The sequence below is a fragment of the Lytechinus pictus genome, chromosome 2, assembly GCF_037042905.1.
Source record: "Lytechinus pictus isolate F3 Inbred chromosome 2, Lp3.0, whole genome shotgun sequence".
Classification (NCBI taxonomy): Eukaryota; Metazoa; Echinodermata; class Echinoidea; order Temnopleuroida; family Toxopneustidae; genus Lytechinus; species Lytechinus pictus.
This window is the reverse complement of record NC_087246.1, coordinates 65,556,940-65,581,774: the sequence shown is the minus strand read 5'-3', so window position 1 is coordinate 65,581,774 and position 24,835 is coordinate 65,556,940. Positions and strand designations below refer to the sequence as shown.

General features: G+C 35.4%; 1 protein-coding gene across 1 annotated transcript; it reads left to right on the top strand.

The window, feature by feature from the left end:
* Positions 1-1,911: 1,911 nt before the first annotated feature.
* LOC129268679 (bactericidal permeability-increasing protein-like) lies at positions 1,912-22,914 on the top strand. Its single transcript, XM_064095429.1, has 16 exons — positions 1,912-2,292; positions 8,766-8,877; positions 9,111-9,242; positions 10,087-10,160; positions 13,041-13,137; positions 14,315-14,378; positions 14,761-14,824; positions 16,247-16,335; positions 17,097-17,273; positions 17,841-17,906; positions 18,668-18,835; positions 19,571-19,638; positions 20,511-20,553; positions 20,945-21,008; positions 22,008-22,084; positions 22,652-22,914. Exons 1-16 carry the CDS (start codon positions 2,106-2,108, stop codon positions 22,691-22,693), a joined length of 1,524 nt encoding a protein of 507 aa, XP_063951499.1. The 5' UTR covers positions 1,912-2,105; the 3' UTR covers positions 22,694-22,914.
* The last annotated feature ends 1,921 nt before the right edge of the window (positions 22,915-24,835 follow it).

The following is a 24,835-nucleotide window of genomic DNA, read 5'->3' as shown; positions in this document are numbered from 1 at the left end:
ACTGCGTGCGCATCAAGGCCGTAATATCGATCAAGACATCCTTGACATGGGGTCTCCTGCGCTCCATCAACGGCCGATTAGCTCTGCATAGGAGGATTACCATAATTATATGCGCACGAGTAGGCCGTAAAGCAATATTTAAAAAAAATGCTCAAAATGTCCGGTTTTCAGGCCTTAATATTCAGAGATTTCGAGCTCTCATTAATATTAGATTGATAAATAAGGTAAAATGTTCAAGAATTCATAATAATGAAATTGTCTCTTTTTTCAGAATTGAATAGCGATATCGACAAGTTTCATCTCGCACTTAGATAGAGGAATAGGAACATAGTCATTTTCATATGACGACAAAATGTCCTTGCAATTTCCCCGGGTGCTTGGTCTAAATGATAATTTTAATAAATCGGCTCGCGCTTCGCGCTCGCGTCATTTGTAAAGTACGATCCATATCCACTTCACAATTTTCCTACGATGCTTGAAATAGTGCTTAAATTGACTCTCTTCAGATGGCCATCATTTCGTTTTCAGCGCGCGCATTATTGATTTTCATAATGATGTATTTAGAATTCCCAGATTCTAGGTCTAAGTCTCAAAAGCACGCGCACACAATAGATATGCAGTTTGTTCTTTATTCAAAACGTGCATGAATTATCCAGTTTCATATCAGAATATCAACAATTTTACATATCCTTTTTATGTTTACAAAAAGTGTTTGGAATTTCATTTTTTTAGGTCAAAATGTCAAAAAATTTCAGCTCGCGCTTCGCGCTCGCCATATTAGATTATTGAAATATGTATCGTTTTCATGGGTAACTGCAAACAGTCCTTAAGGTCCGTTTTCCCATCAGGCCAGAACGTATATTAAATATATCTGCCTGCGATTCGCGCTCGCAGTGATTATTTAGTTACACATCTTGTTCATGATCACAATCATTGCTCAGAATGTTCAATGAAATTTCATTAAAAAAATTAGCTCCCGCTTCGCGATCGTACTTTTCAATTAGGGCTTATATATGAGACTATTATTTATTTATGTTTTATGAGAATAAAGCCAACAAGTGACTGTTAGGACTACCTCTTCAAAGAAACAAATTTAAGCGGCCGATCGGGGAAAATATGAGTAAAAGATTTTTCGGACCCCCCCCCCCCCCCCCCTATTGGCGAAAGCTGGATCCGCCCCTGGTTGGGTAAAGAAATACCCAATATTTTATCAATTTTACGCAATGTTACGTTAAAATAGCCCCCTAAAATACACAGCAAACATGCATTTTCCCTTTCTACCTAATATTGGGTAAAATTGTATTCAGTGTTTTTAGAGTCAAATGAATGGAAAAGAGGAGAAGAAAAGGGCGAGAGGGGCGATAAACATGTCAGAATGTGCATGGAAATTCATTGACTTTGATAGTTTAATTTGGGAAGGTATACTTTTTCTTCCGCAAAAGTAAGATTCAACAAAGTTATAGAAGATATAGTAATATAGACAGAAAGTGAAAATGAAGGGAGAAAAGCGACGTTATAGAGGGAGAGAGCGAGAGAAATGAGGGGTAACAGAGGTAAGAGATGGAAAATCAGGAGAGGGAAGGGAGGGTTGATGGGGAAAAGAAGAGGAAGGAGAAATGGTAATAAAAAGTGAGGAAAGAGAGAAGGAAATACAGGAAGGGAGAGTAACATAATTATTTCGTGAGAGGGGGAGAGTGAGAAAAAAGGGGGAATGAGAGGGAGAGCGAGAGAGGGAGCAGAGAGAGAGAGAGCGAAAAAAAAGAAGAAACTAATTGTATAGAGTGAACAAAGATCTGGGTCCCGTAACACAAAGTTAGCGATTAACCGTACGCTTGATCTTTACGATTGATTGTACATTGTAGTCAATGGAATCAATCGTAGAAAATTGTTTTACGATCATTGCTAAGCTTTGTGTTACGGGTTCCTGGAGTACAAACACGGATGTAAACTAAAGTTGGCACACGCCTTTTGAAATTTGACGCTTACTTCGATTTTGTCGCTCATACTTCCTCAAAAGCTAGCTCTGAAAGCATAAAGTCGCAAAGTCAACAACTTCGAGATCATTTGGTACTCAGTGCATAAAGTAAACCAGACTCAAATGCACCATGTTCCGTGCAAAATTGATATCTTTGATTTTGTTGGGAGTTATCGTGGTGTGCGGTATTTCGGGATCGTCTGCTATCAGGAATGTGTACCGAAATGTTGGACCTTACAAATGGCGGTTGGATGGATGGCCCTCGAACAGGGTGCCGGGGTTCAAGGCGAGGATTTCGCAAAACGGCCTTGACTTTCGTGAGTTTGATTACCATAAAATTATTATCATTATAGTCAACAGTAAACTGGAAATACCAGTGCGTTTCTTTGTGATTGCATCGTCTCCGATAAGCATATGTCATGTATGTCCTCTGTATTTTTGTTGTATTGATGATGATCTTTAAAACCAGGGCATGATCAACGATATTATAATATGCTAATAGAGAGACGGGCATTAGGTTATGAAAAATCAAGTTAAGAGAGGGACCAAAGGTTTCTATGAAATGCATTTTGATTGCATAATAATGATAGTGCTAATACCATTGATTACGGCTTGTCTTGTACCCATTACAGACACTAACGCCAAGTGGGGACAGGTTCCGACGAGCCCCTTTGTGATTTTTTAAACAACGAAGAACCAAAGATAAGGGGAAGGGAGAGAAAGCAATTAAGGAGATAGAAGAATCTGGATCAAAGCGCCACCCTCGATCCCTAACAGTTACTGTCTCAAACATCACAATATACGTTCATGTTGTATATTGTATCTGTGATAATTAAAAATAAACTGAATCCGTTAATGTCCTTCTGTCGCGGTACTTGACAAACATTTCACGATAATAACAAACGTTACTGCTTTGTTGGCTTGTGTGGTATAGCTTGTTTACACAGGGGCAATACTTACATCTATATTATTCTCATGTGTATTGATTTGTACCATTAATGGTCCCTGACAAACGTCTTCTTTAATTTTGACTGGTGTATTGATGTCTCATTAATACGGATTTCAGTTCTTGCTTTTAATTTGTTGAGTATTTGTTACAAGTTTTGTGATATGTGAAGTTTGAAGTATGTAAAAAGATTAAAATCAAACGAAAACACGAAAGAGGGTCATGTTTAGCCTGAGGGAAAATTGCGCAGGAGGAGATATCATTGACACGACAGACACACATACAAAAATATACAGACATTGCAACTAAGATTTAATTTGTGTTATTGGATATAAAGGGAAGTAATCAAAAATAATTCTTTGCTAATACGAATTACGAGGGTGAATCACAAAAACATATATACGATATGATTATTTGAGCTTTGGATCCCTGTTAAATCGCAAATAGAACAAGTCAAACATTAGATTTCTATTGTGAGACAAATTCAACAAACTCCTTTACATTGGCCAGAATTAAAGAACACTCATTTCAGTACAAAACCCAAATTTTTCTCTATTATTGCTGTATTGATCAATGTTAACCGATCAAAATACTATTTTTTTAATATATTAAACCATAATTATGAACCGAATCAAAATTAATGAGAGACATCGTTTAAATTCTCCCAGCTTTTTCTTCTATACCCACCCCCATGGAAAAGAGGAAAACAAGAACATGACAAATTAAAAACCAGGGTTGGCACGTTTTAAACGGTGTGTTTTAAAACATGTTTTAAAACGCGTTTTAAAACACCTGTTTTTTTTTACGTGTTTTAAAACACCGCATAGACTTGTGTGTTGTAAATTTGCATGGATGTGATTTAAGAGGATTTTATTTTATACTGTTATTTCTTAAGTGGGGCATTATTTCCTTCTAACTAAAACTCTTTCTCAACGCCACTCCTTTTCTCCTCTTTCTCTTTCCCCCTTTATTCTCCCTTTCTCCATCTCTTTGTCATGTTCCTTTCTTCCCAGTTCAATTGTGCACATCAATCCATATTAAGAATATTCTCATTTCAACAAACAGATCTGAGTGTTGCGCTCACTTTTTGGACAGGGAAAGAAACACTATTTGAAATAAGCTCAAATACATAGTATTACTTGAATGAAAAGGAAGTGTTGCACAAGCATAATAATATTAAACAAAACTGACATGGTACTCTTTTGAGGTACTCACGAAAGCAGGTGAAAGTTTGCGCTTTGTAAAGATGAAGAAAAGAACTTTAAACAGTATAAATCAGCTAGTAAACCTTAACCCTAAAAAGACCGGGCTATTTGTGATGTATTGAGGACGGGAGGGGGGGGGGGGGCATGATGCCTCCTGTTCTCGACCGCGAACGCCAAAATTTGGCATGCACATTTTTTTCCACATAAACTACAAGCCAGTAAAAAAAATCAGAAAATATATATTTTCTATATGTTATGAATAAAATATGCAAATTTATTTCGTGAAAAACATTACTTCGATATTAAACACCCAATTTCACTTCAAATTTTCTACGTTTTTTCCAGATGTCATCATTGTAATCTAATTTAAAGGTTTCCACGAAGAAAAATTACGAAAGCCAATTTTTTCCTGATGTATTCTTTGTTTTTAGAATTTCTTATGTATTTCTTTGTTTTTTCATCTTTTGTGTTTCATTGTTTATTTTTCAACGGAAAATACACCATTTAACAACTAAATTAAACCCTAAATTAATCAAGCAGACCAATTAGAACGAAAAATAATCACCCTTTTATGAATTTCATCTCCCATAGACTTTGTACACAGAGTACTAGTATAAAAATTTTCGGCATGACATTGTATCGTAAAAAGTCACGTGACGTCGCGGTGCTATACCCGTATGTCGCCAATTTGGTCTCGAAAGTTGCACGAGACTTCAAAGAAAAAGGCATAACATTTTGCGGCGCTCTCTTTTTGCGATGCGGAAATATCGCGCGAAGCATCAAGGGGGGCCATCCCCAGTCCTTTTAGGGTTAACCCTAACAATCCCAGGGGACCTCAATGGCCCCCTCAAAAATTTCTATGATAAATCATTCAAGACTATTTTGGGATGCATGCATGGATACATGTATATGTTTATGATATTACAGAAGTGCATGTCAGACCCCGAATTGCTCAAAAACGTGATTCATGTGTAAAGTCAATTGTAAATTCTCGCCAAAATCTGTATCATTATTTGTACTCTTTGTTAATTAAAATTATTGCCAATAATTTTCATTCAAAAACAATTCAAAAAAGTGAAAAATAACATTTATACTGATTTTTTTTCTTATATGCATTTGATCTCAATTCCTCAACGAAAAAAAAAGCAGTTCAAGGGCTTTATTTGTAGATATAACTAAAATTGGCACAATTGATTGAAATAAAATAAAGCATTTCTTGATTTAATGAAATTAAGCTTTGAAATCCCATAGATGACAGTATGTCATTTTCTTCCATTGTGCAAATTCTTCTCGCTCCCCTAGATTGACAAGACTCAAAATACCCCGGGACTACATGTATAAGGAATTAACTTTACAATGTCAACTTTAGTTTTTGTTTTTTTAGGCATTCAATTTCCATTATTTAGTAATTTATTCGGGAAATATGAACTTTTCTGTTGGAAATTCAATGACAAAAATTGTCATCTCTTACTCCAAAAATGTATGAAAACATTAAGAGCTTAAATCGGACTGCATAGTTTAATTGAAAAAATTGCATCATTCGTTGGAAAAAAACGTTTAAAAACGATTTAAAACGTTTTAAAACAATAAAAAAACGTTTTTTTTTTTTTAATAAAAAAACGTTTTTTATTACAACCCTGTTAAAAACTAAACTTGATTTGTGTGCCGATCTTCATGACAATCAAAACAATAGTCGATATTTTTCTTATCGATTTAGAAGTATAAATATGATTTACTGGATATGAAGAGTTAATAAAACTCAAATGTTATGACATACTGTCATGTTAATACTTCCAAAGTGAAACAATGGTAAAGTTTTGTTTAAAATTAAAGACTGTATTTTATTGGGGTATAGATGTGTCTACTTTTCTATGTTAAGAATAGAATATGCTACATGTATTTTATTTAGTGTAATTTAAAAGAAATGAAGTTAGAATAGTGACAAAATAATGGAAAACATTGAATACAAAATAAGTATGTGCATGACATTATGTTTGCAAGGATTACCATGACATTTGTTCAGATATTCTATTTACTTTCTTTTGTTTGATTTTCTAAACGGGGAATTCCCCTCTTGAATAATCCCCATGCGCCACTGGTTAGCATTTTGAAAAGGAAATCCCAGACGAATTCGCAATCAACAGACCAATACACGTAGGTTTTATGACTGCAATCGGATAAACATTATGATGCCCATATACAAATATCAGAACGCACACGGGCAACAGAATTGGTATAGTCATTGTGAAAATAAGTTAATTCACGGTACACTTCTCTTGTAGTTTTATCCCATTTAATCCATATTTCGCAATTCATGTAGCATAGTGGGTTTTTTTTTATTTTTAAGCAGAATGAAGTCAAGCAACGATAACTGTTTTAAATGGAGGCGCGATAGCTCAGTCGGTAGAGCGGGGGTTTCGGATTCCGGTGACCCGGGTTCGATTCCCAAGTGGTGCGCTAGTGCCCTTTGGTAAGGCATTTGTTGGTCCCCTGGTTGCTTGCTCACAGGCATTCGTGCTTTCTTAGCAGTCAGGTAAAACAACCTCGGTATAGGTATAGGTATGTCGGCACTAACGTGTAGCGGGGTGGGGGGGGGGGGCTTGAGGCCAAGGACTCACAGAGAGTTCACGATCAAAAAACAAACAAGAGAAGGAATGAATTGAAAGCGGGTGGAATATAATATTATTATCTAAATATTGTGCCAACATGTGTAACAAAATTTGAATTTTGTATAAAAAAAAGGTTTAAAAATTTAGCCCGTAACCCATGTCTGATCCCATTTTTTTTTGGGGGGAGGCTTATTTCACCACTAGATGTAAGGCTAGAATAATGATGTTCAATTTCAGCGCTTGATACATGTTCATGACAGTAGGATATCTATCTTTGTAAAAAATACATTATTATCTCTGTCATTTGATTCTGGTTTGTTGACACACAATCCACTCCTTTATGAACGTTCAAATTGCTTAACCAACAGCATTGACTTTAACACCCCCCCGGGAACATGATGAAGGTGACAGTTATTTATTCAATTGAATTTGATTTCAATTCAATTTCAATTCAATTTTATTTTATTTTATTCCATTCAATATACAAAAATCGTGACATCGACAGGAATAAACATGATAATCAAAATACAATGATGCAGAAATACATGATTAAGAATCTAAATGTATAAAATAAAGATGAACTTCTTAGAACTGAAGGATATTATGCTTCTATTGGCATTGGACCCTAGTCCGAGTGCTTTACATCCGTTGAACGACGTCACGATAAAATGGCATTGCACTAACGCATTATTTAATTCAAAATCAAAGTTTAAATCAAATCAAATTCGAATTCGTTTTTATTCATTACCAATAGAATATTAGTCTATATAGAGTTACAACTGAAACGAATTCAGTCTCGCAAATAAATTATTCTTGTAATTCCATAAACTCATTAAGCATAAAGACATTGTAACTACAGTTTGATGAATATTTATGTGGAACATGGAGATATCCCCTAAAACAATTATGTAAAAATAATTGTTTTCATAAAATATCTTTATCTTGAAATACAATGATCAATACAAAAATATCATTAAAAAATAAAAACCGGACATGGTGGCTCAGTGATAGAGCGTCTGCCTCATTAATTAGAGGTCGTGGGTTCGATCCCCGGCCGAGTCATACCAAAGACTTATAAAATTGGGACCTTCTGCCTTCTTGCTATAGGCGTTCAGCAATTAGATAGGAAAAGGGTAATAATAACATATTATGTTATGCAGGGCCCGCTGGTAGAGCAGTTTCCTAATTGAAGTGGCTACCCAGGGTAAATAAAACGTTATTATATATATATTATCATAATAAACTTGTTCACAATCTACAAATTCGATTTCATTCACAAATTTCTATTTGAATGTGCCTATTTTAACCGTGACCACATTGGGCATGAAAGGGAAAATGGTATTAAAACATAAGATCATTTTCTGAATATCATGTTGGAATCTGTAACAAAATAAGATTAACGAAATAAAAATGCAAGTTTTCTGCTTTCTCACTTCGTTCAATCGCGATTATTTTATCAATTTCTGCTCCTCAAAATGTGTTAATTACTACGCCAACGTCATGTGTAGGCCTGCCGTGAAGTTGATTGAGATGCGTTTATAAAATTATTCACGGCATATATTTTTTTTTCACCATTACTGTTCCTATTGTTGTTGTTGTTTGTTGTTTGTTGGATATTAATGGCGACCAGTCATATTTGACTATTACCGCCAACTCATTAGGTCTACTATTATTTTCTTTGTTTTCTTCGACGTGTCCTTTAAAATCGTTCCTCTCCTTCTTTCTTTGTTTTTTTCTAATTATTATTATTATTATTATAAAGACTATCGTATCTTACAGGTTACCGCATGATCCCGTCCCTTCTTACGACACCGTCCAGACATCGTCCTGTCTCTCCGGTGTAGACAGGGGGCTCCCTTTGGGATACTCTATATAGTCTTGAAACTCGAAACTTGTGTGATTCCAGGAGCAGCATAATGGTGTTGAAGGATTTGGGGTTTGCAGTTAGCAATCTACCGTATTTATAACCATGTTAGCATCACCACCCCTTTTCACATATAAACTATGACATTTGCCTATTTTCATTTTAGTGAGAGATGTCGGTATTCACATGCTTCAGACGAAGATTCAGCAGCTTACCATTCCTGACATCCACGGCAAGGCTGACGTCAAAGTCGGTCATATTTATTATGACGTCACAAAGTAAGTAGTATGTTTTGCTACAAATATATATTTTTTTAATGTACCATTTGTTATCATATTTTTTTACCATATATATCATTAATAGTAGTAGTAGGAATAGTAATATAGCTTGCCATTGATTTAAGCGAGGTCGTATATAACGAGTGACACAAAAAAGTCTGCATGTATGTTAATTTTTAAAATTATCACTTTGAAATTGTAATTGTGATGGGGATTGATTCCTTTTTTTTCAGTATGCACATAACGACTTTCTCTATCCCCTCGGCTACTCTGACCACCAATCCGGCAGCTGGTGGGCTAACGCTGAAGACGAGCGGGGTTTCTATTCAGGTGCATGGGGACTGGCATTACAGTACTCATGGATTGTAAGTACGCTTTAACATTCTCTATTATCGTCATCCAGGACTTGCTTGTGTTGGCTCCTTATTATTTTGTCTACTAATGTACTGGCCCCATGGAAGACCGGGGGTCGGTTTTATGATAATGGTTGTAATAACAGATTTATAAATAACAAGGAAAAACTAATGAAATCCTTCAATCTCAGATTAGCTGATGGTAAATTGGTTTTAAAAATTGTGTTTTTTTTATTATAACGAGTCCTTATGAAACGGGATCCCGTAAAAAAAATTATGGTTGCATCAGAATATTCCCCACCACTGGCAACCAGTCGTAATTTTGCCTCATTTGTATAATTTCAAATTGTAATTTCATATGAATATTTATCATCTTAAGTAAATAAAAAACAACAATCCCTAAAATATTATTTAGCGCTCTTTAGCGGATATCTCTTGGAATGACTACAGGGGCCGCGGAAGCGGGGGGGGGGGGGGGCTTCAGCCCCCACTTTTTTCCAAAACCATGTACAAAAACGTAAAAATGACCATATGATTGTGATTTTCTGCATGGTCAGCCCCCCCCCCCTACTTTGAAAACCGTTCCGCGGCCCCTGGACTCTTCTGGCGATCAGTCTTTTCATGATAAACTTCTTTGTCGGTAAAATGGATCATGACATTCAGAAAATGATAGCTAACAATTTTAGAGTGTTTAAACAGAATTGAATTAAAGCAGGCCTTTATCTCGCCACATAATTTTCTCGCGATCGGAGCAACAGTAAAGGACAATATTGATGTCGGAAGAGGGTCTTGGTGTTTGGCGAAACTTCACAGTCAGTCTGGTTTATTTTCTCTTCTCTCAACCTGACTCCCATAGCATCCACATTTCCGACTCTGGTAGTTTTGACGCTGGTGCCAATTCGATCACACTTACTGTAACACTGAGGATAGGTGAGTTTTACGATTAAAATGATAGATACATATATAATGTTTATCCATTTTGCAGATAATCAAAACAGAAATGACAGGTCGTCCATGGATTCGACGGAAGTCGGGTATCACCAATGACATCGAGAAGAAGAAGTGAAGAAGTCTGAAAGGTCACAGTTTTAAGCTGTAGTTTCCGTAACTGAATTGTCCTCTCTTTTGAGGAGCCTTTTCAAGGTTAGGCGTAAACTTCTTTGGAGGCAAATATAGATCATAGCATTCAGAAAATGATTGCTAAATGCGATATACACAACAACAAAATGTGCCAACTCTGGAATAGGCTTGTTATAGAACGTCACAATAAATATGCCGACAATATACGGAGTCCATACAAAGTAAAAGGCTCCAAACATTGCTGTGTTCGTAATTGCCGCTATTAGTTTCCCGCCGAATCTTGTTGGAATATCTTTGTGCTTTCCTTCTGTTTTATTTTCATTTGCAACCCGTCTATTTTGCTTGTAGGCTGTCTTCAGAACTACGATGTTTAGGTACCCTGTAATAAAACCTACGACACAAACGTTCGCGATGTAAAAGAGCATGGAGGGATTGCCAATGTAGAGCGATGCTCCCGGATCGAAATCACAGCTATCGGTGAAAATTTCATGAAACATCTTTGCGATCGATAACACCAAACCATATCCGATCGAGATCGCTATCATCATTTTGATACGCACCCTCGGTATCATAGCCCAATATCGCATTGGTTTCATAATCGCAAAATAGCGATCAATGCTAATCACCATAAGAAGACCGTTCGATTGCGATACGAATGTTGTGCATGGTGCGGCTATGACAGCGCATGTTACACGGTGGTTCAAAAAAAGGGAACGGTCGAATTCGAAGACGATACGAGTGCCAAAGCACACCAGCCCTCCGAGTGTATCGATCACGGCCAAGCAGAGTAAACAAAGACGGGTATTTTCTCCGAATTTGTTCGGCGTTCGTGGTAAAACTACCAAAATTAAAACATTGAAGCAGGCGGTGATGAATATACCCAGAAAGCAAGCAGTAATCGACATTATTCGATAGTGGTCCGGAAGATCGTCCACAAGAGAAGCATTTAATGAGAGTGACGTCATGGCGTCATAACGATCTATTGATCTAAGAGAGTAGATTATAAAGTTGAAGTAACGCTATAAAACTATAGCTTTTAATCTTTGAATCATTCAGTACAATATTTCCTTTTTTAATAATTGACCATAGTTCAGCTCTGGCAAGTTCAGAATCTTTCAGCAATGTTCAACTCATACGCCATCACGTGACATCACAGAGGCATCATCTTGTACCGCAACATTAAAAGCCGTGTAATCCACTCGGAATCCACTCTTGACGCAGCTAAACTATATAGCATGGAATCTTTCTATTGCATAATATTAATATGCAGTAGAATTAGACATGTCTTATCATTCGTAAAAATAGCAATCCTAATCGTTAGCAGAATAGTGATCGCAATCTCTCATCTTACAAAAACTGTTGAATAATAATTGTATATAGGCAACAATGTTATTCCCTTCTCATTCTGTTTCAATTTCGGTCGTCGGCGGGAGTGTATCACGGAGATTTTAGATGAAACTGCCATTGGTCCAAAATCGGCGCTCCGGGCGGCGTTCCTACTTTCCAGACTTATACTCCATTTCTATAGACCCAACAGTTGTCCGACCAATAACACTTGAGTATCATAGAGCATAATTGCCGTTGATAAGATCTCTTGTGATTTATTTCGTCTCGCACGGATGAAGTATGATAAGCTGTAAGCCTGTAACTATTCCATAGTATGAACTGTGCTACAAAAACGTTTGATTTGTATAGAAAGTGACGCGCATCCACACGTCATTTAGCTGTTATTTACGAATTCCATAGATCTTTGACACTCTTTTCGATGATGAATGGACACCAGCTAGCTAGAGCAGAAAATAGCCTACTGCTGCTGATGGAATAGGATCTGGAGTAATTAATTTCAAAGGCCCGTGTTTATTTGCCGGTTTAGGGACGTTGAATACAATCGGGTAATTAATCGATATGTCTCATATAATATTTTATTCCAGCCGGTCAGGTTCTCTTTCTAACACGTTTTCATTAGCATGATTACTTAGGGTAAAATTCACTGACGCGTTAAATTATTAAATTCTTCATGAAACGCGCATAATATTGTAAGCAACCAATTTTTATCTATTTTTATTTGTCATTAGGAAAAGCAATTTCGATACCAGCAAGAAAATGGATGAAACCGTTTAATTTTTCGGACGTCACACCGTCATGGTCGTTGCTCCGACCCTTCATAAGTGAACGATGCAGTTGTTGATTCCGCATTACATTTATCCTATATCAAACGAAATTACACAGTAATGGAATTTATAATAGGCCTATTATCTTATATGTTTTTTTTTTCGAATGGCATGTCGGTACAACTTTCCTCGTGCCAGTCAACAACAATAGGGACTTAACGAAAATGGACGGCAATTCTCTCGATAATGGATTGAAAAAAGTGTATATAAATGAATTACTTCAATCGAATTACCTGGCCAATCAGCCATGTCAGTGATTGATGAGAAAATGTGAAGGCTATCGCTAATTAGCACCTCAATTATGCCATCTTGGCATATTCCTCCTGTCCCCTCACATTCCCTCCCTCACACCTTCCCCCCCCCCCTCTCTTCTCTTCTCATTTCTCTCTCATCTTTTCATTTCTCTCTCCTTTTCCTCTCTCTCTCTTTATCTAATTTTCTATCTATCTCTCCCTTTCTCCAGCTCTCGTGATGCTTTTACTTTTTCTCATTCCTCTTGTCTATCTTCCTTCCCCTGTCGCGCATCAATATTCAACACCTTTTTTCTCCTGTTTTTCAGGGGTTGATGCTACTGGTCGACCTAGCATCTCATCTCAGGCATCAGACTGTTCTTTCATTGTAGGCGGGCTTGATATCAAACTTCACGGTGGAGCCAGGTGCGTATGTGAATAGCTCGACCTCACCAGGGGATTTTTCACAAAAACTTATGAGGTTACGCACAAAGTACTATCGACTACGAAAGTACCTATTTTCAAGTGCTAGTCCAACTTTTTTTAAAATGCAAAATCAGCTTTGAATATATTTTAGATAATTTCATCTACATTAAGGCAAAAATAAGTATTTTTCATTTAGTAATATGTAACACTCAACATCAGCCATGTCAGCTGCAAATGGATTGGGACATACATTTTGGCGTGTCATAGTCCAGTCGTATGGAAGATTAATTACGAACAACTTTATGAAACCGTCCCTTGGCATGAAGAGAGCATTGTGGAGATGACATCTTTTATGATTTCAGAACGTTCTTTCCGCCAAAAATGCTTGCATAAATTTTCGTTGATTCGTTGATTTAAATGTGTATATCTGTGTATATAGATGAGGGAAAACCTTTTTGAGTGCGTTGGTCGTTACAAAGGAGGGAGTAATCAGTCATCCGTCATACATCCCCTATCTATCTCTCGCTCTACGGTAAAAACAGACAAACAAACAAACGTGCACCCCCCACACACACCCACACACACCATAACCAAATGCAGGTGTGGACACAGATACCGTGTGTATCATGCATGATGGGACATCTGTGTAGGCCTAACCGGGGAAGTACTTAAGAGCCACCAACCTTAAATTTGCAGCCATTTTATAGCCTAAAAAAACACAGCCAAGAGACCGTCCCCGTTTTCGGAAAGGTCACCAGTATGATGGTGATGTGACAAACTAACGTCCCTGGGCGCCGTTTCATAAAGCTGTTCGTAAGTTAAGAGCGACTTTCAGAATGACTGGTGATCCTTTCTTACGCGCTAAACCATCGCCAATGGTGTATACCATTTACCAAAGAAAGGATCACCAGTCGTTCTTAAAGTCGCTCTTAACTTACGAACAGTTTTATGAAACGGCCCCCTGGTTATACGGCATGCGCACACCCATACAGGCACACACCCACACACCCTTCCTCATTCTCTCATACATGAACACATGATCGATATCCAAGACCTCTGTAATTACTTCTCTCATTTGCAGTCTCGTGCTATTCCTTATTTTATATTATCATCTCAGAGATTGTTTTATTGTGCCAATTCTTAAATATATATTTCTCCTAAACATTCACCTTACCAGCTGGCTATACAACCTATTTGATCATGACATCGGAGACGCCATCAAAGATTCTTTGAATGGTCAGGTATGTAGACTATATAGCCTTCTTTGAAAAAATGAATAAAGACGAATATTTTTGTACTGTAAACTTGAATATTGCCTTAGCTTGTTTAAATTCCTGTGACTTTATATAATGCAAGAAAAATTAAGGGCTGGATTGTATTGCTGAATGAACATGATGAACAAAAGAGCATAGTGATATTGGCGACATCAGTTTAAGATGCTTATTAGGCCTATAGGGCCTACTTTTATATTTGACAAAATAGCATCTGTTACAGAATAAGACAGGCAAAATTGCAATAGAAATCAAAATGAAGTTGATAGTTTGGGTTCCGGTTCCATCATCGGTTAGTTGGGGTGAAAAAAGCGTTGTTGTTAGCTCGGATATTGTTGATTTTCTCACTCAGATCTGTAGTACGGTTATTGATGAGGTGAATGGCAGTTTGGAAGACGAACTTAAAACATTGCAAGGTAAGTGTTTGCAAGATCCATGCGATATTATCCATTGGTCTTTTTTCACAAAGATTAAAGTATAATTGAAAAACATGCTAAGGAACCAACGCGCTTGTAATTATTGATTAACGCATGTCCGATTCGCATGATGTGGCCAATGTGGCGATATGTTATACATTATATAAAAGCAATTGGAAATTTAAATCTGATTAGTAGTTATGCTTTAATGTTTGTAACAATACCATAGGTCGCAATCCAAACCTTTTTATATATCGCTATAGGCCTACAGAGTGTTTGAAAACAGGGAAATAAAATCCAACGTTCATATCTTCATAAGATAAGATTTTGAATGAATGCCAAATGGATGAAATTACATCAATTGAAACATGAAAACAAAACCTATAGCATTTTGATCGTAACCTGATCATGTTTCTATGACCATGCATGGATCACTGAATACGATATTGTAATATAAAGATAGTGCAAAAAACAGGCAAATAAATACGCAATGTACAGTTCATAGCAATGCTTTCTTATTATTGATTTAATAAAACGTTATACATGGACTTTTCATTGATTTTTTTTCTCTTTTTTCACACAAACTTTTATGAGAGCAATTAAACACTAAAACAGACAACTGGCGAAGTTATTATTATTATTATTGTTATAATTATTATTTATTATTATTATTATTGTTAATTATTATTGTTTATTATAATTATTATTATTATTATTGATATCAGCAATAATATAGCATGAAAATGAATGAGTTTCAATTTAGCATAATAGTTTGTTTTGTTTTGGTTTTTGGGAGCGGTAGAGATGAGTGGTTCTTGAAACCTAATCAGTCAAATGATATATTTTGCGTCATAAAAGGTTCAGTACTTATTTCATAAATTAGTTTTAAATTTTTTTTCTACACCCGGTATAGTCACTTGTTTCTCCGTCATGTAATCATTGGCGGCGGAAGGCAAAAAATCTAGGGGGGTCTACCTGAAATTTTGGGATGGACACATGCAAACAATTAGACAAGCAAAAAAAAAAAAAAGGTCTCAACAAAAAATTTAGGGGGGGACAGGTCCCCCCCTCCCGCTTCCGCCGCCTATGCATGTAATCCATTGCAAAATTAAATTTTATTCAATCAAAACAACTTTTATAGGACCAGTCCGTTATCTAGGCCTAATTAGCCTTCTGTTTGAAAAAGAAAGAACTCTTTAATTGTGTTAATCTTTTATTTTCAAATGTATTATTGCAATCATTTACTGTTTAAACTATAGTGTAGATCCTATCAACGAACCTCTAATTCAAGGGGGGGCAAGGTACTGATTATAATCACCCCCTAAGCCCCCCCCCCCTCCCCCTCTTACACTCTTAACTTCTCTCTATTTGAATAATAGCTATATACACTTATCTACTTCCCTCCTTTATTATATGCGCCAGTGATTGCTCCTGTAGAAGATATCTTCGAGATTGACTACTCATTGGTAGAAAGTCCTTCCTTCAACGGATCTATCAATACAGCTCACAAGGTATTGTGCTTTCTGTTTATGGTCACTCCCCTATATGAACTCGGCAGGACAGCCTTTTGCTGGTAAACGCCAAGCTGGTATATAACCAATTACCTAGGAAACATTTTACGTATAGGTTAATCAGTCAGAGTGGCTGACCTTATAGATGACAGATATCACTCTTGGGCCTTTTTACCAATGTGGAGACAATGGCAGAATGGGGATTCGAGCTCACAACCTTGCGGTTATGAGTTCAATGCTCTAACCATTGGACCATACGACCAATTCGAAATAAGATCGACAGCTAATCTGTTTCATCTTTTCTTTGGTGGGATAGTTGACCATTAATCTTTTTTTTTCCGATTGTGAATACGCAAGATAAGTGCTTCTCATCACTTGGCCATATACGATACAGACGTTTGACATTATCATTATGTATCATAATCGTATAAGGAACTGTCACACATGTGGTTCCACAACCAACTAAAGAAGAAAAAGTGAGGAGGAGAAAAGGGATGAGCAATAGGGGGAATAAAATATTATTTCTATTAATGATACGTCAAATCTATTTAAAAATGTACGTTACTTTGTGTCACTTTGTACCTTTTAAGAAATGTTTAGCTCATTAAAATGTTTACGCCTCTGGTCCGATGTTTAGTAGCCTAGGGTACACCATCCGCAGAAATGTGTTGAGTGCATTTTAGGTAGTCATATCCGAAATTGCTAAAATGATTGTTATAGATACCTTAAACTCTCCCTGCCTGATAATATACCTCTTCCAGGGTGAAGTGTACCCACTAGGAAACAAGACCGAATGCCCGCTACCGGTTCCTCAGATTCCACCAGATTCAGATGTTTCTCGCATGGTGTTCATCTGGATAACCGAATATCTGCCTAACTCTGCCGGTTATGTGCTTCAGAATATCGGTTTTCTTCAGTATAACGTGACCCCTGACAACGTAAGCTAACACAAGTGGGAAAAGTTCGTTGCGGCGAGGTGTATGATACTATATGTCTATTAGGCCTTGGGGCGCCCCCCCCCCCCTTACAAAAAAAAGAGAAAAATCACGACCAAGAAAAAAAAAAGGAAAGAGAGAAGGGTGAAATATGATATTATTTTCTTAATATTAAGTCAAAATCTATCATAAAATTAGATAATAAAAATGTCGATTTTTTTTTCTCGCTTGCTCGCAACTTTGTTGATTAATAGGCTTATAGTTTATATTTGCTAATAGATTACTTTTTAACACTCCCCGTACGTATACTGGCCGAAAAATAGTTTTCAAATTGCGAAAAAGATTTAAGTGCGATGATATAAAACTAAATCGCATGAGGTGAAAGAGTGATTGATCTATTTGTAACAGGGCACTGCGGATCACCATTTAAGCCTATATCTGAATTTTAATCATAGCATGAAAAAGAAAACGAATTAAATACAAAGAGTTCTACAATGCTCAAATGGAAGCGTTTTGTCATCGATTGATATTTTTTAGACAGACAACTTTTACCGTTTTTTCTTCATTCAGGTCCCTGCCGAGGATAAGTATCTGCTGAACACATCAAACTTTGCTCTAGATCTTCTCATCCCACAGGTAATGGGGGGGGGGGGGTAATCAACACAGGGCTCAGGTGGATTGGAGGGGTGTATCGATCTGATTCAGGGTGTCTTTTTGTGATATTCTTTTTATCTAAATTCTTTACTACTCGAGGAGCCATGTGTGATGGAAGAAGACTTCGAGCAGATAGTTGGAAAGGAATAGGCTGGAAGCCAAAGGGGGAAAGGGGGAGAATAAGCAAAGAAGAAGAAGATGAGGAAAGGAGTTAATCTGAGAAATGATTGAAAGAAGCCAGGGAATTGTAAAATGGGAGTGAGATAAAGAGAAGAAGAAAAAAGACAGCAATGTGTGAGAGAGTATACAGACGTCTTACTGTAACAGTGGTAAATTCAGTCATGACCATGCATTAATTTCCAGTCAATTTCCAGTTTAATTTACTTCTCTCATTTTATGTTATCTTATTTATATATTTTCAATTATTTTTTGTCATTTACAACACATACATAATAAGTATATCGATTTTATTTGATGTATGAACTCGATAGCGATTACCTATTATCAGATCTAGGATTAAAAATCGGGCTAGTGCCCTGAAAAATGGACAAGTGCAAAAAAGCAATAAACCATTATTTCTTCGACAATACGTAAATTGAAAAACTATGAAAATCAAGACTTTGAAAATGCATCAAAACCACAAATACAAAATTAATAACCGATTACTAACTGTATCAGGACTATTGTATTTTTCGTTCAAGATGAATTATGGATGTAAAAATATATCATTAATTCTTTCCTAGATTAACAAGATGTATCCAAACATGGCTATGCAGATCAATGTGAACAGCACCAAGGCTCCAGTGGTCAAAGTAGCATCTACTGGGGTTCAAGCTGTCTTGGTTGGGGACTTCACCCCGTACGCAATCTTGCCCAATAAGACACTGGCATACCTGTTCACACTCAGCGTGGTAATTGTGGAGTTCTTGTTCAGAAATAATCCTCTTTTACTACAACGCAATCGTTGTCTGATTCTTTAAGTATTTGATAAAATATCCTGCAAGTTTTTTTCTGTTTCTTTTTTAAAAAATATTAATTCATTCTCCTTCTTGCACACCAAGTTTAGGCTACTTTAATAATTAAACTGTTTTGCCTGGTTTTTTTATATATTCAATTTTGACAGTGGACCGTTTATCCAAACTAACAAAACCATCCCCTATACTTGGATCTGTTAAAGGTTTACCTTCTTACATTGATTTTTACAAAGCAGGACAATGAAAGAAAATCATCCCAGAAGGTTTGAAAGAAATCCATCCATCAACGCGTAACGGAGTAATTAATTTCTAAATTCCACATTTGTGATTCCCATTAAGCACTTTCCCCCATCATTGTAATATGAATCCCATAAATTATCTCAATTTGATGGTTTATGATTGAATCATATTTCTCTCTATTTTTTTTATTTCTGACGATGATAATGCACGGGTCAAATCGTTTTCAATTTTCTGATAAAATGGTAGCCATAAAATTGATATCACAATGAAAGAACTGCTCCCAAAATTCAAAAATTTAAAATTCTGGAAATTCCTTGTTATCATTGATGGATTTTGCCAATTTTTGATTTAAGGGTTCCAATTTTTCTATTTTTGTAAATCAAATTAACGTCGGGATGAACCTCATCTTTGAATCATCATTTTTTCTTTCAGACCATATCATGCAAGGTTACTGTGAACTTTACATCCAACAACATAACCTGGAACATATCGTCGTTTAGGTAATGAAACTTTCCAAATAAATGAAAATGGCACAAAAAGAAGCCTGTTTTATCATTCCCCAAAATCATTTCAGAGCTGTTTACGGACCATTGGTTAAATGATCCAAATTGTCACACTCCTGAATCTGCTGATTGAGTTTTTGTCGTTTTACTTTCATCACCATCACTGATGAACAGATGGGGGCGGTGCTTGGGACCATGCCCCCCCCCCCCAAGTTTCTCGACCAGGGGAAAGGGAGAAAAGGGTAAAGATAGGGAAAGATTAAAGATTGAAATGTGATATATATTTTTCTGGATATTATGTCAAAATCTAAACAATTTTTTTTCTCGATATTCTGTATTAAATAGGTTTGCTCACGGGCTTCGCTTGCTCGCAACTTGGTAGATATCTTGCCTCATACGCCATGTGTGACCCCCTCAAATCTGTTGCCTCAATACACTCCTTATTAACACCATGTGTGTATTGAAGATTTAAGAATCAGAATAATCGCGTAACCTGACATCAACAACCCCCTTTCATTTCAAGACCAACAATCATGATATTTCGTAAATAAACATGAATGAATGGGGCTGCATGTGCTTACAAACATTTTGGTGACGGAACAGATCAATCCTTCGTATAGGCCTACTTGCCAGAAGATTTTTACAAAAACATTCATAGATATTAGAGTTTTTTTTTCCCCCACAAAAGTCAACCCTCCGGACCTTTCGCAAACCATGTTGGATGTTTTCACGAAAATATCGGGTCACACATGCCCGTCTATATTGTAAAAATAAATTCTTTGCGCTTTTATAGTTCCCCCAAAATACATGACATATACAGGCTACATCAGATGACTAATTTACCCGTCCGTTTTATGTTACTCTTGCAGTACTACAATGGAAGCAGTGCATTCCGCGGTGGGCCCATTTTTCGTAAGTAAAAGTACAAAAATTTTAATGCAAGAATATCACCCAATATTGGAATGTTTTCGTTTGAAAATATAATGATAATCATTTAATGTATGGCAGGCATGGAAAACTAATTGAAAATATGAGTTCTTCATACATGTCATACATTACAGTAAATGTTCAGGATTGCAATTTTGCAACATTGCTAGAGTGAATTTTGTGTTTTTAGTTCAAATTAAAAATTGATACCTCGCTGTATATTGCCATTCAATTCTATTATCTTGTTAACTGTCCTATGTAAACAATTCCTTAACCATGCTTGCACGCCAGTTAATGTCAATATTGGTCGAAATTCAAGTGCAAAATACTAATTAAACGCTTCTCTCTCCTTGTTTTTTTCTTTACAATGCCTCAGACACCAGCTCTTCAGTTGGCTGTTAACACTGCTATCAAAGCTGAACTTGTTCCTAAGCTCAACCGTAAGCAGCAAAAACAATATATATATTTGATTTCGATTAACGACCTCTTTTCTTGATCTTATAGACTGTCGAAGACGCAAAATATTGGCCGTGTTTCATGTGTACTCTGTTGTTTATTTATTAATTGACTTTTAATTAGTTACTGGTTTATTGATTTGTCTTATTGAACTTCATCTTTTTCAATTTGCATTTTTGATTGCCTGATTGCACTTTTTAAACGATAACTTTTTATTTTTCACCTATTTTTTATATTTATTAATTAAAATAGTTCAACTACTTTTCTCCCCCCCCCCCTATAGTCATTGTCTTTCACAATCTTTTCGACTATAAAACTTTACAAATGTATTGAGAGAAAAAATAAAGTAGAAGTTGCAATTGAAGGGGGAAGTAAGAAATCGTAATTAAAAAAAAATTGAAATCGCACCTCCGCGACGCATAGACGATGCAAGTTTTTAAGATTCAAAACATTACTTTAAAGACCTACACTGTTAAAAAAACTGATTTTACAGAAAAAAGAGAAGACTTTGCAGAAAGCAATAACAGAATCATTCTGTAAATTCATAAAACAGGAATTTTTCCTGCAATTTAACAGAACAGGTCTGTTTAAAAAGGGGAAAAGGGTGTTTTATTTAAGGAAATTTGTAAGATTCCATACACCAAATACCAATATTCTGTAAGATTACGCAATCTGGTAAGATTACAGGTGTTCTCGAGACTGCTGCAGGAACTTTTTTTTATTTTAAGGATAAATTGTCTAACAGTGTCCGTCTCTGAATGTGACTTATAATTATGCTATATAGATTTTTTAAAATATATAAATATATATATATAGGTTATATTCATTTGTCATATCAATATGACTGCATATCACTACCCTTTTACATATACTACATTCATTTATTTGTATCTATATATTCATTTTATTTATATCATTTTAACTACTCCACCTCATTGCCTTAAAATTCAAATAATGACATTTCAATTTCATTTTATTTCAAGAACTTGGTGCTGTTGGTGTCCCTCTACCTCAGTTGGAAGGGTTCAACTTTACCAAGCCCGTTGTCACCTTAGGGGAGGTAAGGGAACAAATATTTTAAATAGGGCACGGGGGTATCCAAATTCACTACAATTCGTTGGTTCATCAAAAGTTTTCTTTTGATTGAAATAAATATTTAGTTCAGTTTTCATATTCACTCTTAACGGTCAAGTGGAATGGCAATACGAAGAAAATAGAATACATCAGGGTCCGTTACAATAAGAAATAATTTGCCCTTTTGGCAATTACCACTGGCATGTTTCCATAGTAATTACAATAATGACAAAGTTACCATAATTGTAATTTTCTACAAAAGGAGCCCCTGGATTGTTACAAATTTTCGAATATTACAAAACAAACAAACACGCAAATAGGATAACCACAAAATACTTAGACGTATAACAACAGCATAGTATACATGTATAGTTAATCACAAAATGACACGGATATTGGAAATACTTGTATTCCTATTTTACTTAAATGTTTTCCAGTTTATCTGTTTTTACCATAATCACAAATCTTCCAACATTCTTTAAATCCCTCCGTTTCAATATACGATACTTGTCCACATTGTATCAATTGTTTTCCTTATCCTTGTCGTTTACAGGGATTTTTGAAGATCGGAACAGACCTGACATATACCCCATAAACCTTACACCTTCTTCACAGTTTTCAACACAAGAATTAACTAAATGATATTGATGGTATAGCAGGCTGGTGTAAATGAACGAAATGAATAAAAATACGGACTTCTTTAAGACGGATAATTAATAAGCACATTAAATCATCAACTCTGATTAATCTAATATCATGCTATGTGCACTTAATTGATACACTTGACTTTTACGGTCCATAATAATAATAATAATTAAAATGATAAAATATCAAAAATAGTAATAATAATTATAATTAATAATGACAATGATATGTGTTTGTGATTATAATATTATTCATATTCTTGTCACAACTTTTATTTTCTCTCCTTTTTTGCCAAATATTTGAACTGATTGTTATTTACTTTGTATTTGTTTTATAATTTTCTCAAAGAAAATGATGAAGGGCGACTAAAAAGCTTTGAGCATAACATAAAAAGGATTAAGAAATGTAAAAAAAATTGGGTCGTAAAATCTTTCTTTTTCTTACCCGGCGGCCGGACACCAAATGTTGGGTCATAACAATATCTGTCTTATTTTACCTGTTAGTAAACTTTTCTGTATCAGGTGTCTCATGAAATATGGACAAACCCGAGTATCGAGCTGTAATCAAACTTCAGCAGCTAGAAGGCATGACCCCTGCTTCGACTTGGCACTCTTTGAGGGTAACCCATCAAATTGCTTGAAAAGAGTTGTGACAATGAGACTTTAATAATTCATAACTATCACCCTGAGAGCAATTAAGGAACAATCAAACCAATGTAAGCATCTCATGTCATCAACCCTAAAGAAGGCCAACTCAAGATTTTCCACTTTTCTTTAGACACTATGATACAGGAACCTGTGAAATCAGATTCAATGATGCTATGACCAAGACATTTTATGGGTAAGATTTGGAAATGTAAAACAATTTAAGGCCCAAATTTAGTCTTCATATCTTAATCCTTTCTACAATAGGCTCAATCGCCTCTCGTATATAATTATGTTTATATAATGATAAATTAATTTATATCATTGCATCAAATTAAACATCTGGATATCAATAATATGACGAAAATGAGAGGCGATAAGTCTATTAAGGATTGTACTCTGTTTTTATTTATAATCCAAGAATCTGTTTTACGAATTATGCAATTAATTCAAATGTAAATGTGTAACAAGCAAATCATTCCATATGACCTGTTCAACGACTGAACTTGTTAAGATTATATATAATGTTGTTTAAAGTATAAAATTATTTATAATGAATGTATAGTTTTGTTTTTATATTTTGATGTTGAAAAATAAACATTAAGTCACATCCAATGTTGAAGGGGGACTGTTTTCCTTTTTTCTAATGTTTGAGTTTTTCAAGAAAATGCGTAAGAAAATATATACAGGTTTATAGAATCCTCCTGCCGTTTATTCATTTATTGGAATATATTTATTCAGGTACCATAGATCAGCAAAAGCTGTTTTCATCAATGACCTGATGAAAACAGAAAATCACGATTGCAACAATAAACATCATTGTTGTACAATAAAATCACACTGAACCATTATCAAGTCTTAGTGACATAACTAATCTGATATTTGTACATAAATGATCACATAAAATCGAATAAAATGTTGAAGTTATCACAAAGAAAAATAACGATTTAAACTACAAATCGTATAATATATTCAGTTATATATTTTCAGAATATAATATATTCAGTTATAAAAACCACTCAAATGAGAGTAATGAAATAAATAGGGGCGCTATTCCTTTTTACAAAGGAACTAGAAATTTGAGTGAATCAATTACTATCAAGTGATAGCGTGTGTAAAACAATATGAACCGTATGAGATTATACAAACAAGTTATTAAAATGTATAGCATATGCTTATGTTCGGCAAATATAGCTTGATTCAGGAAATAAATTTTAATACAGAATTTATAAATATGCATAGCAACACCATCTAAAATAACTGGGATGATTTTGGAATTCATTCACTCGTTTAACGTGATGCAAGTAATGCATTTATTATAATGAATAGTGTGAAGAATAAACTTATAAAATTTGAAAAATCAAAATTCCAGAAAACAAATAATGGTATACACAAATAGTACAAAGAAGATTATTCAAAATTATTCAAAATACTATTATCAGATAATG

Bases quoted from the DNA above. Each gene is read 5' to 3' on its own strand.
- LOC129268679 (XM_064095429.1), top strand. From the start codon at position 2,106: ATGTTCCGTGCAAAATTGATATCTTTGATTTTGTTGGGAGTTATCGTG. The intron at 8,878-9,110 runs GTAAGTAGTATG...CTTTTTTTTCAG, and splicing joins ATTTATTATGACGTCACAAA to TATGCACATAACGACTTTCT. The intron at 17,274-17,840 runs GTAAGCTAACAC...TTCTTCATTCAG, and splicing joins ATAACGTGACCCCTGACAAC to GTCCCTGCCGAGGATAAGTA.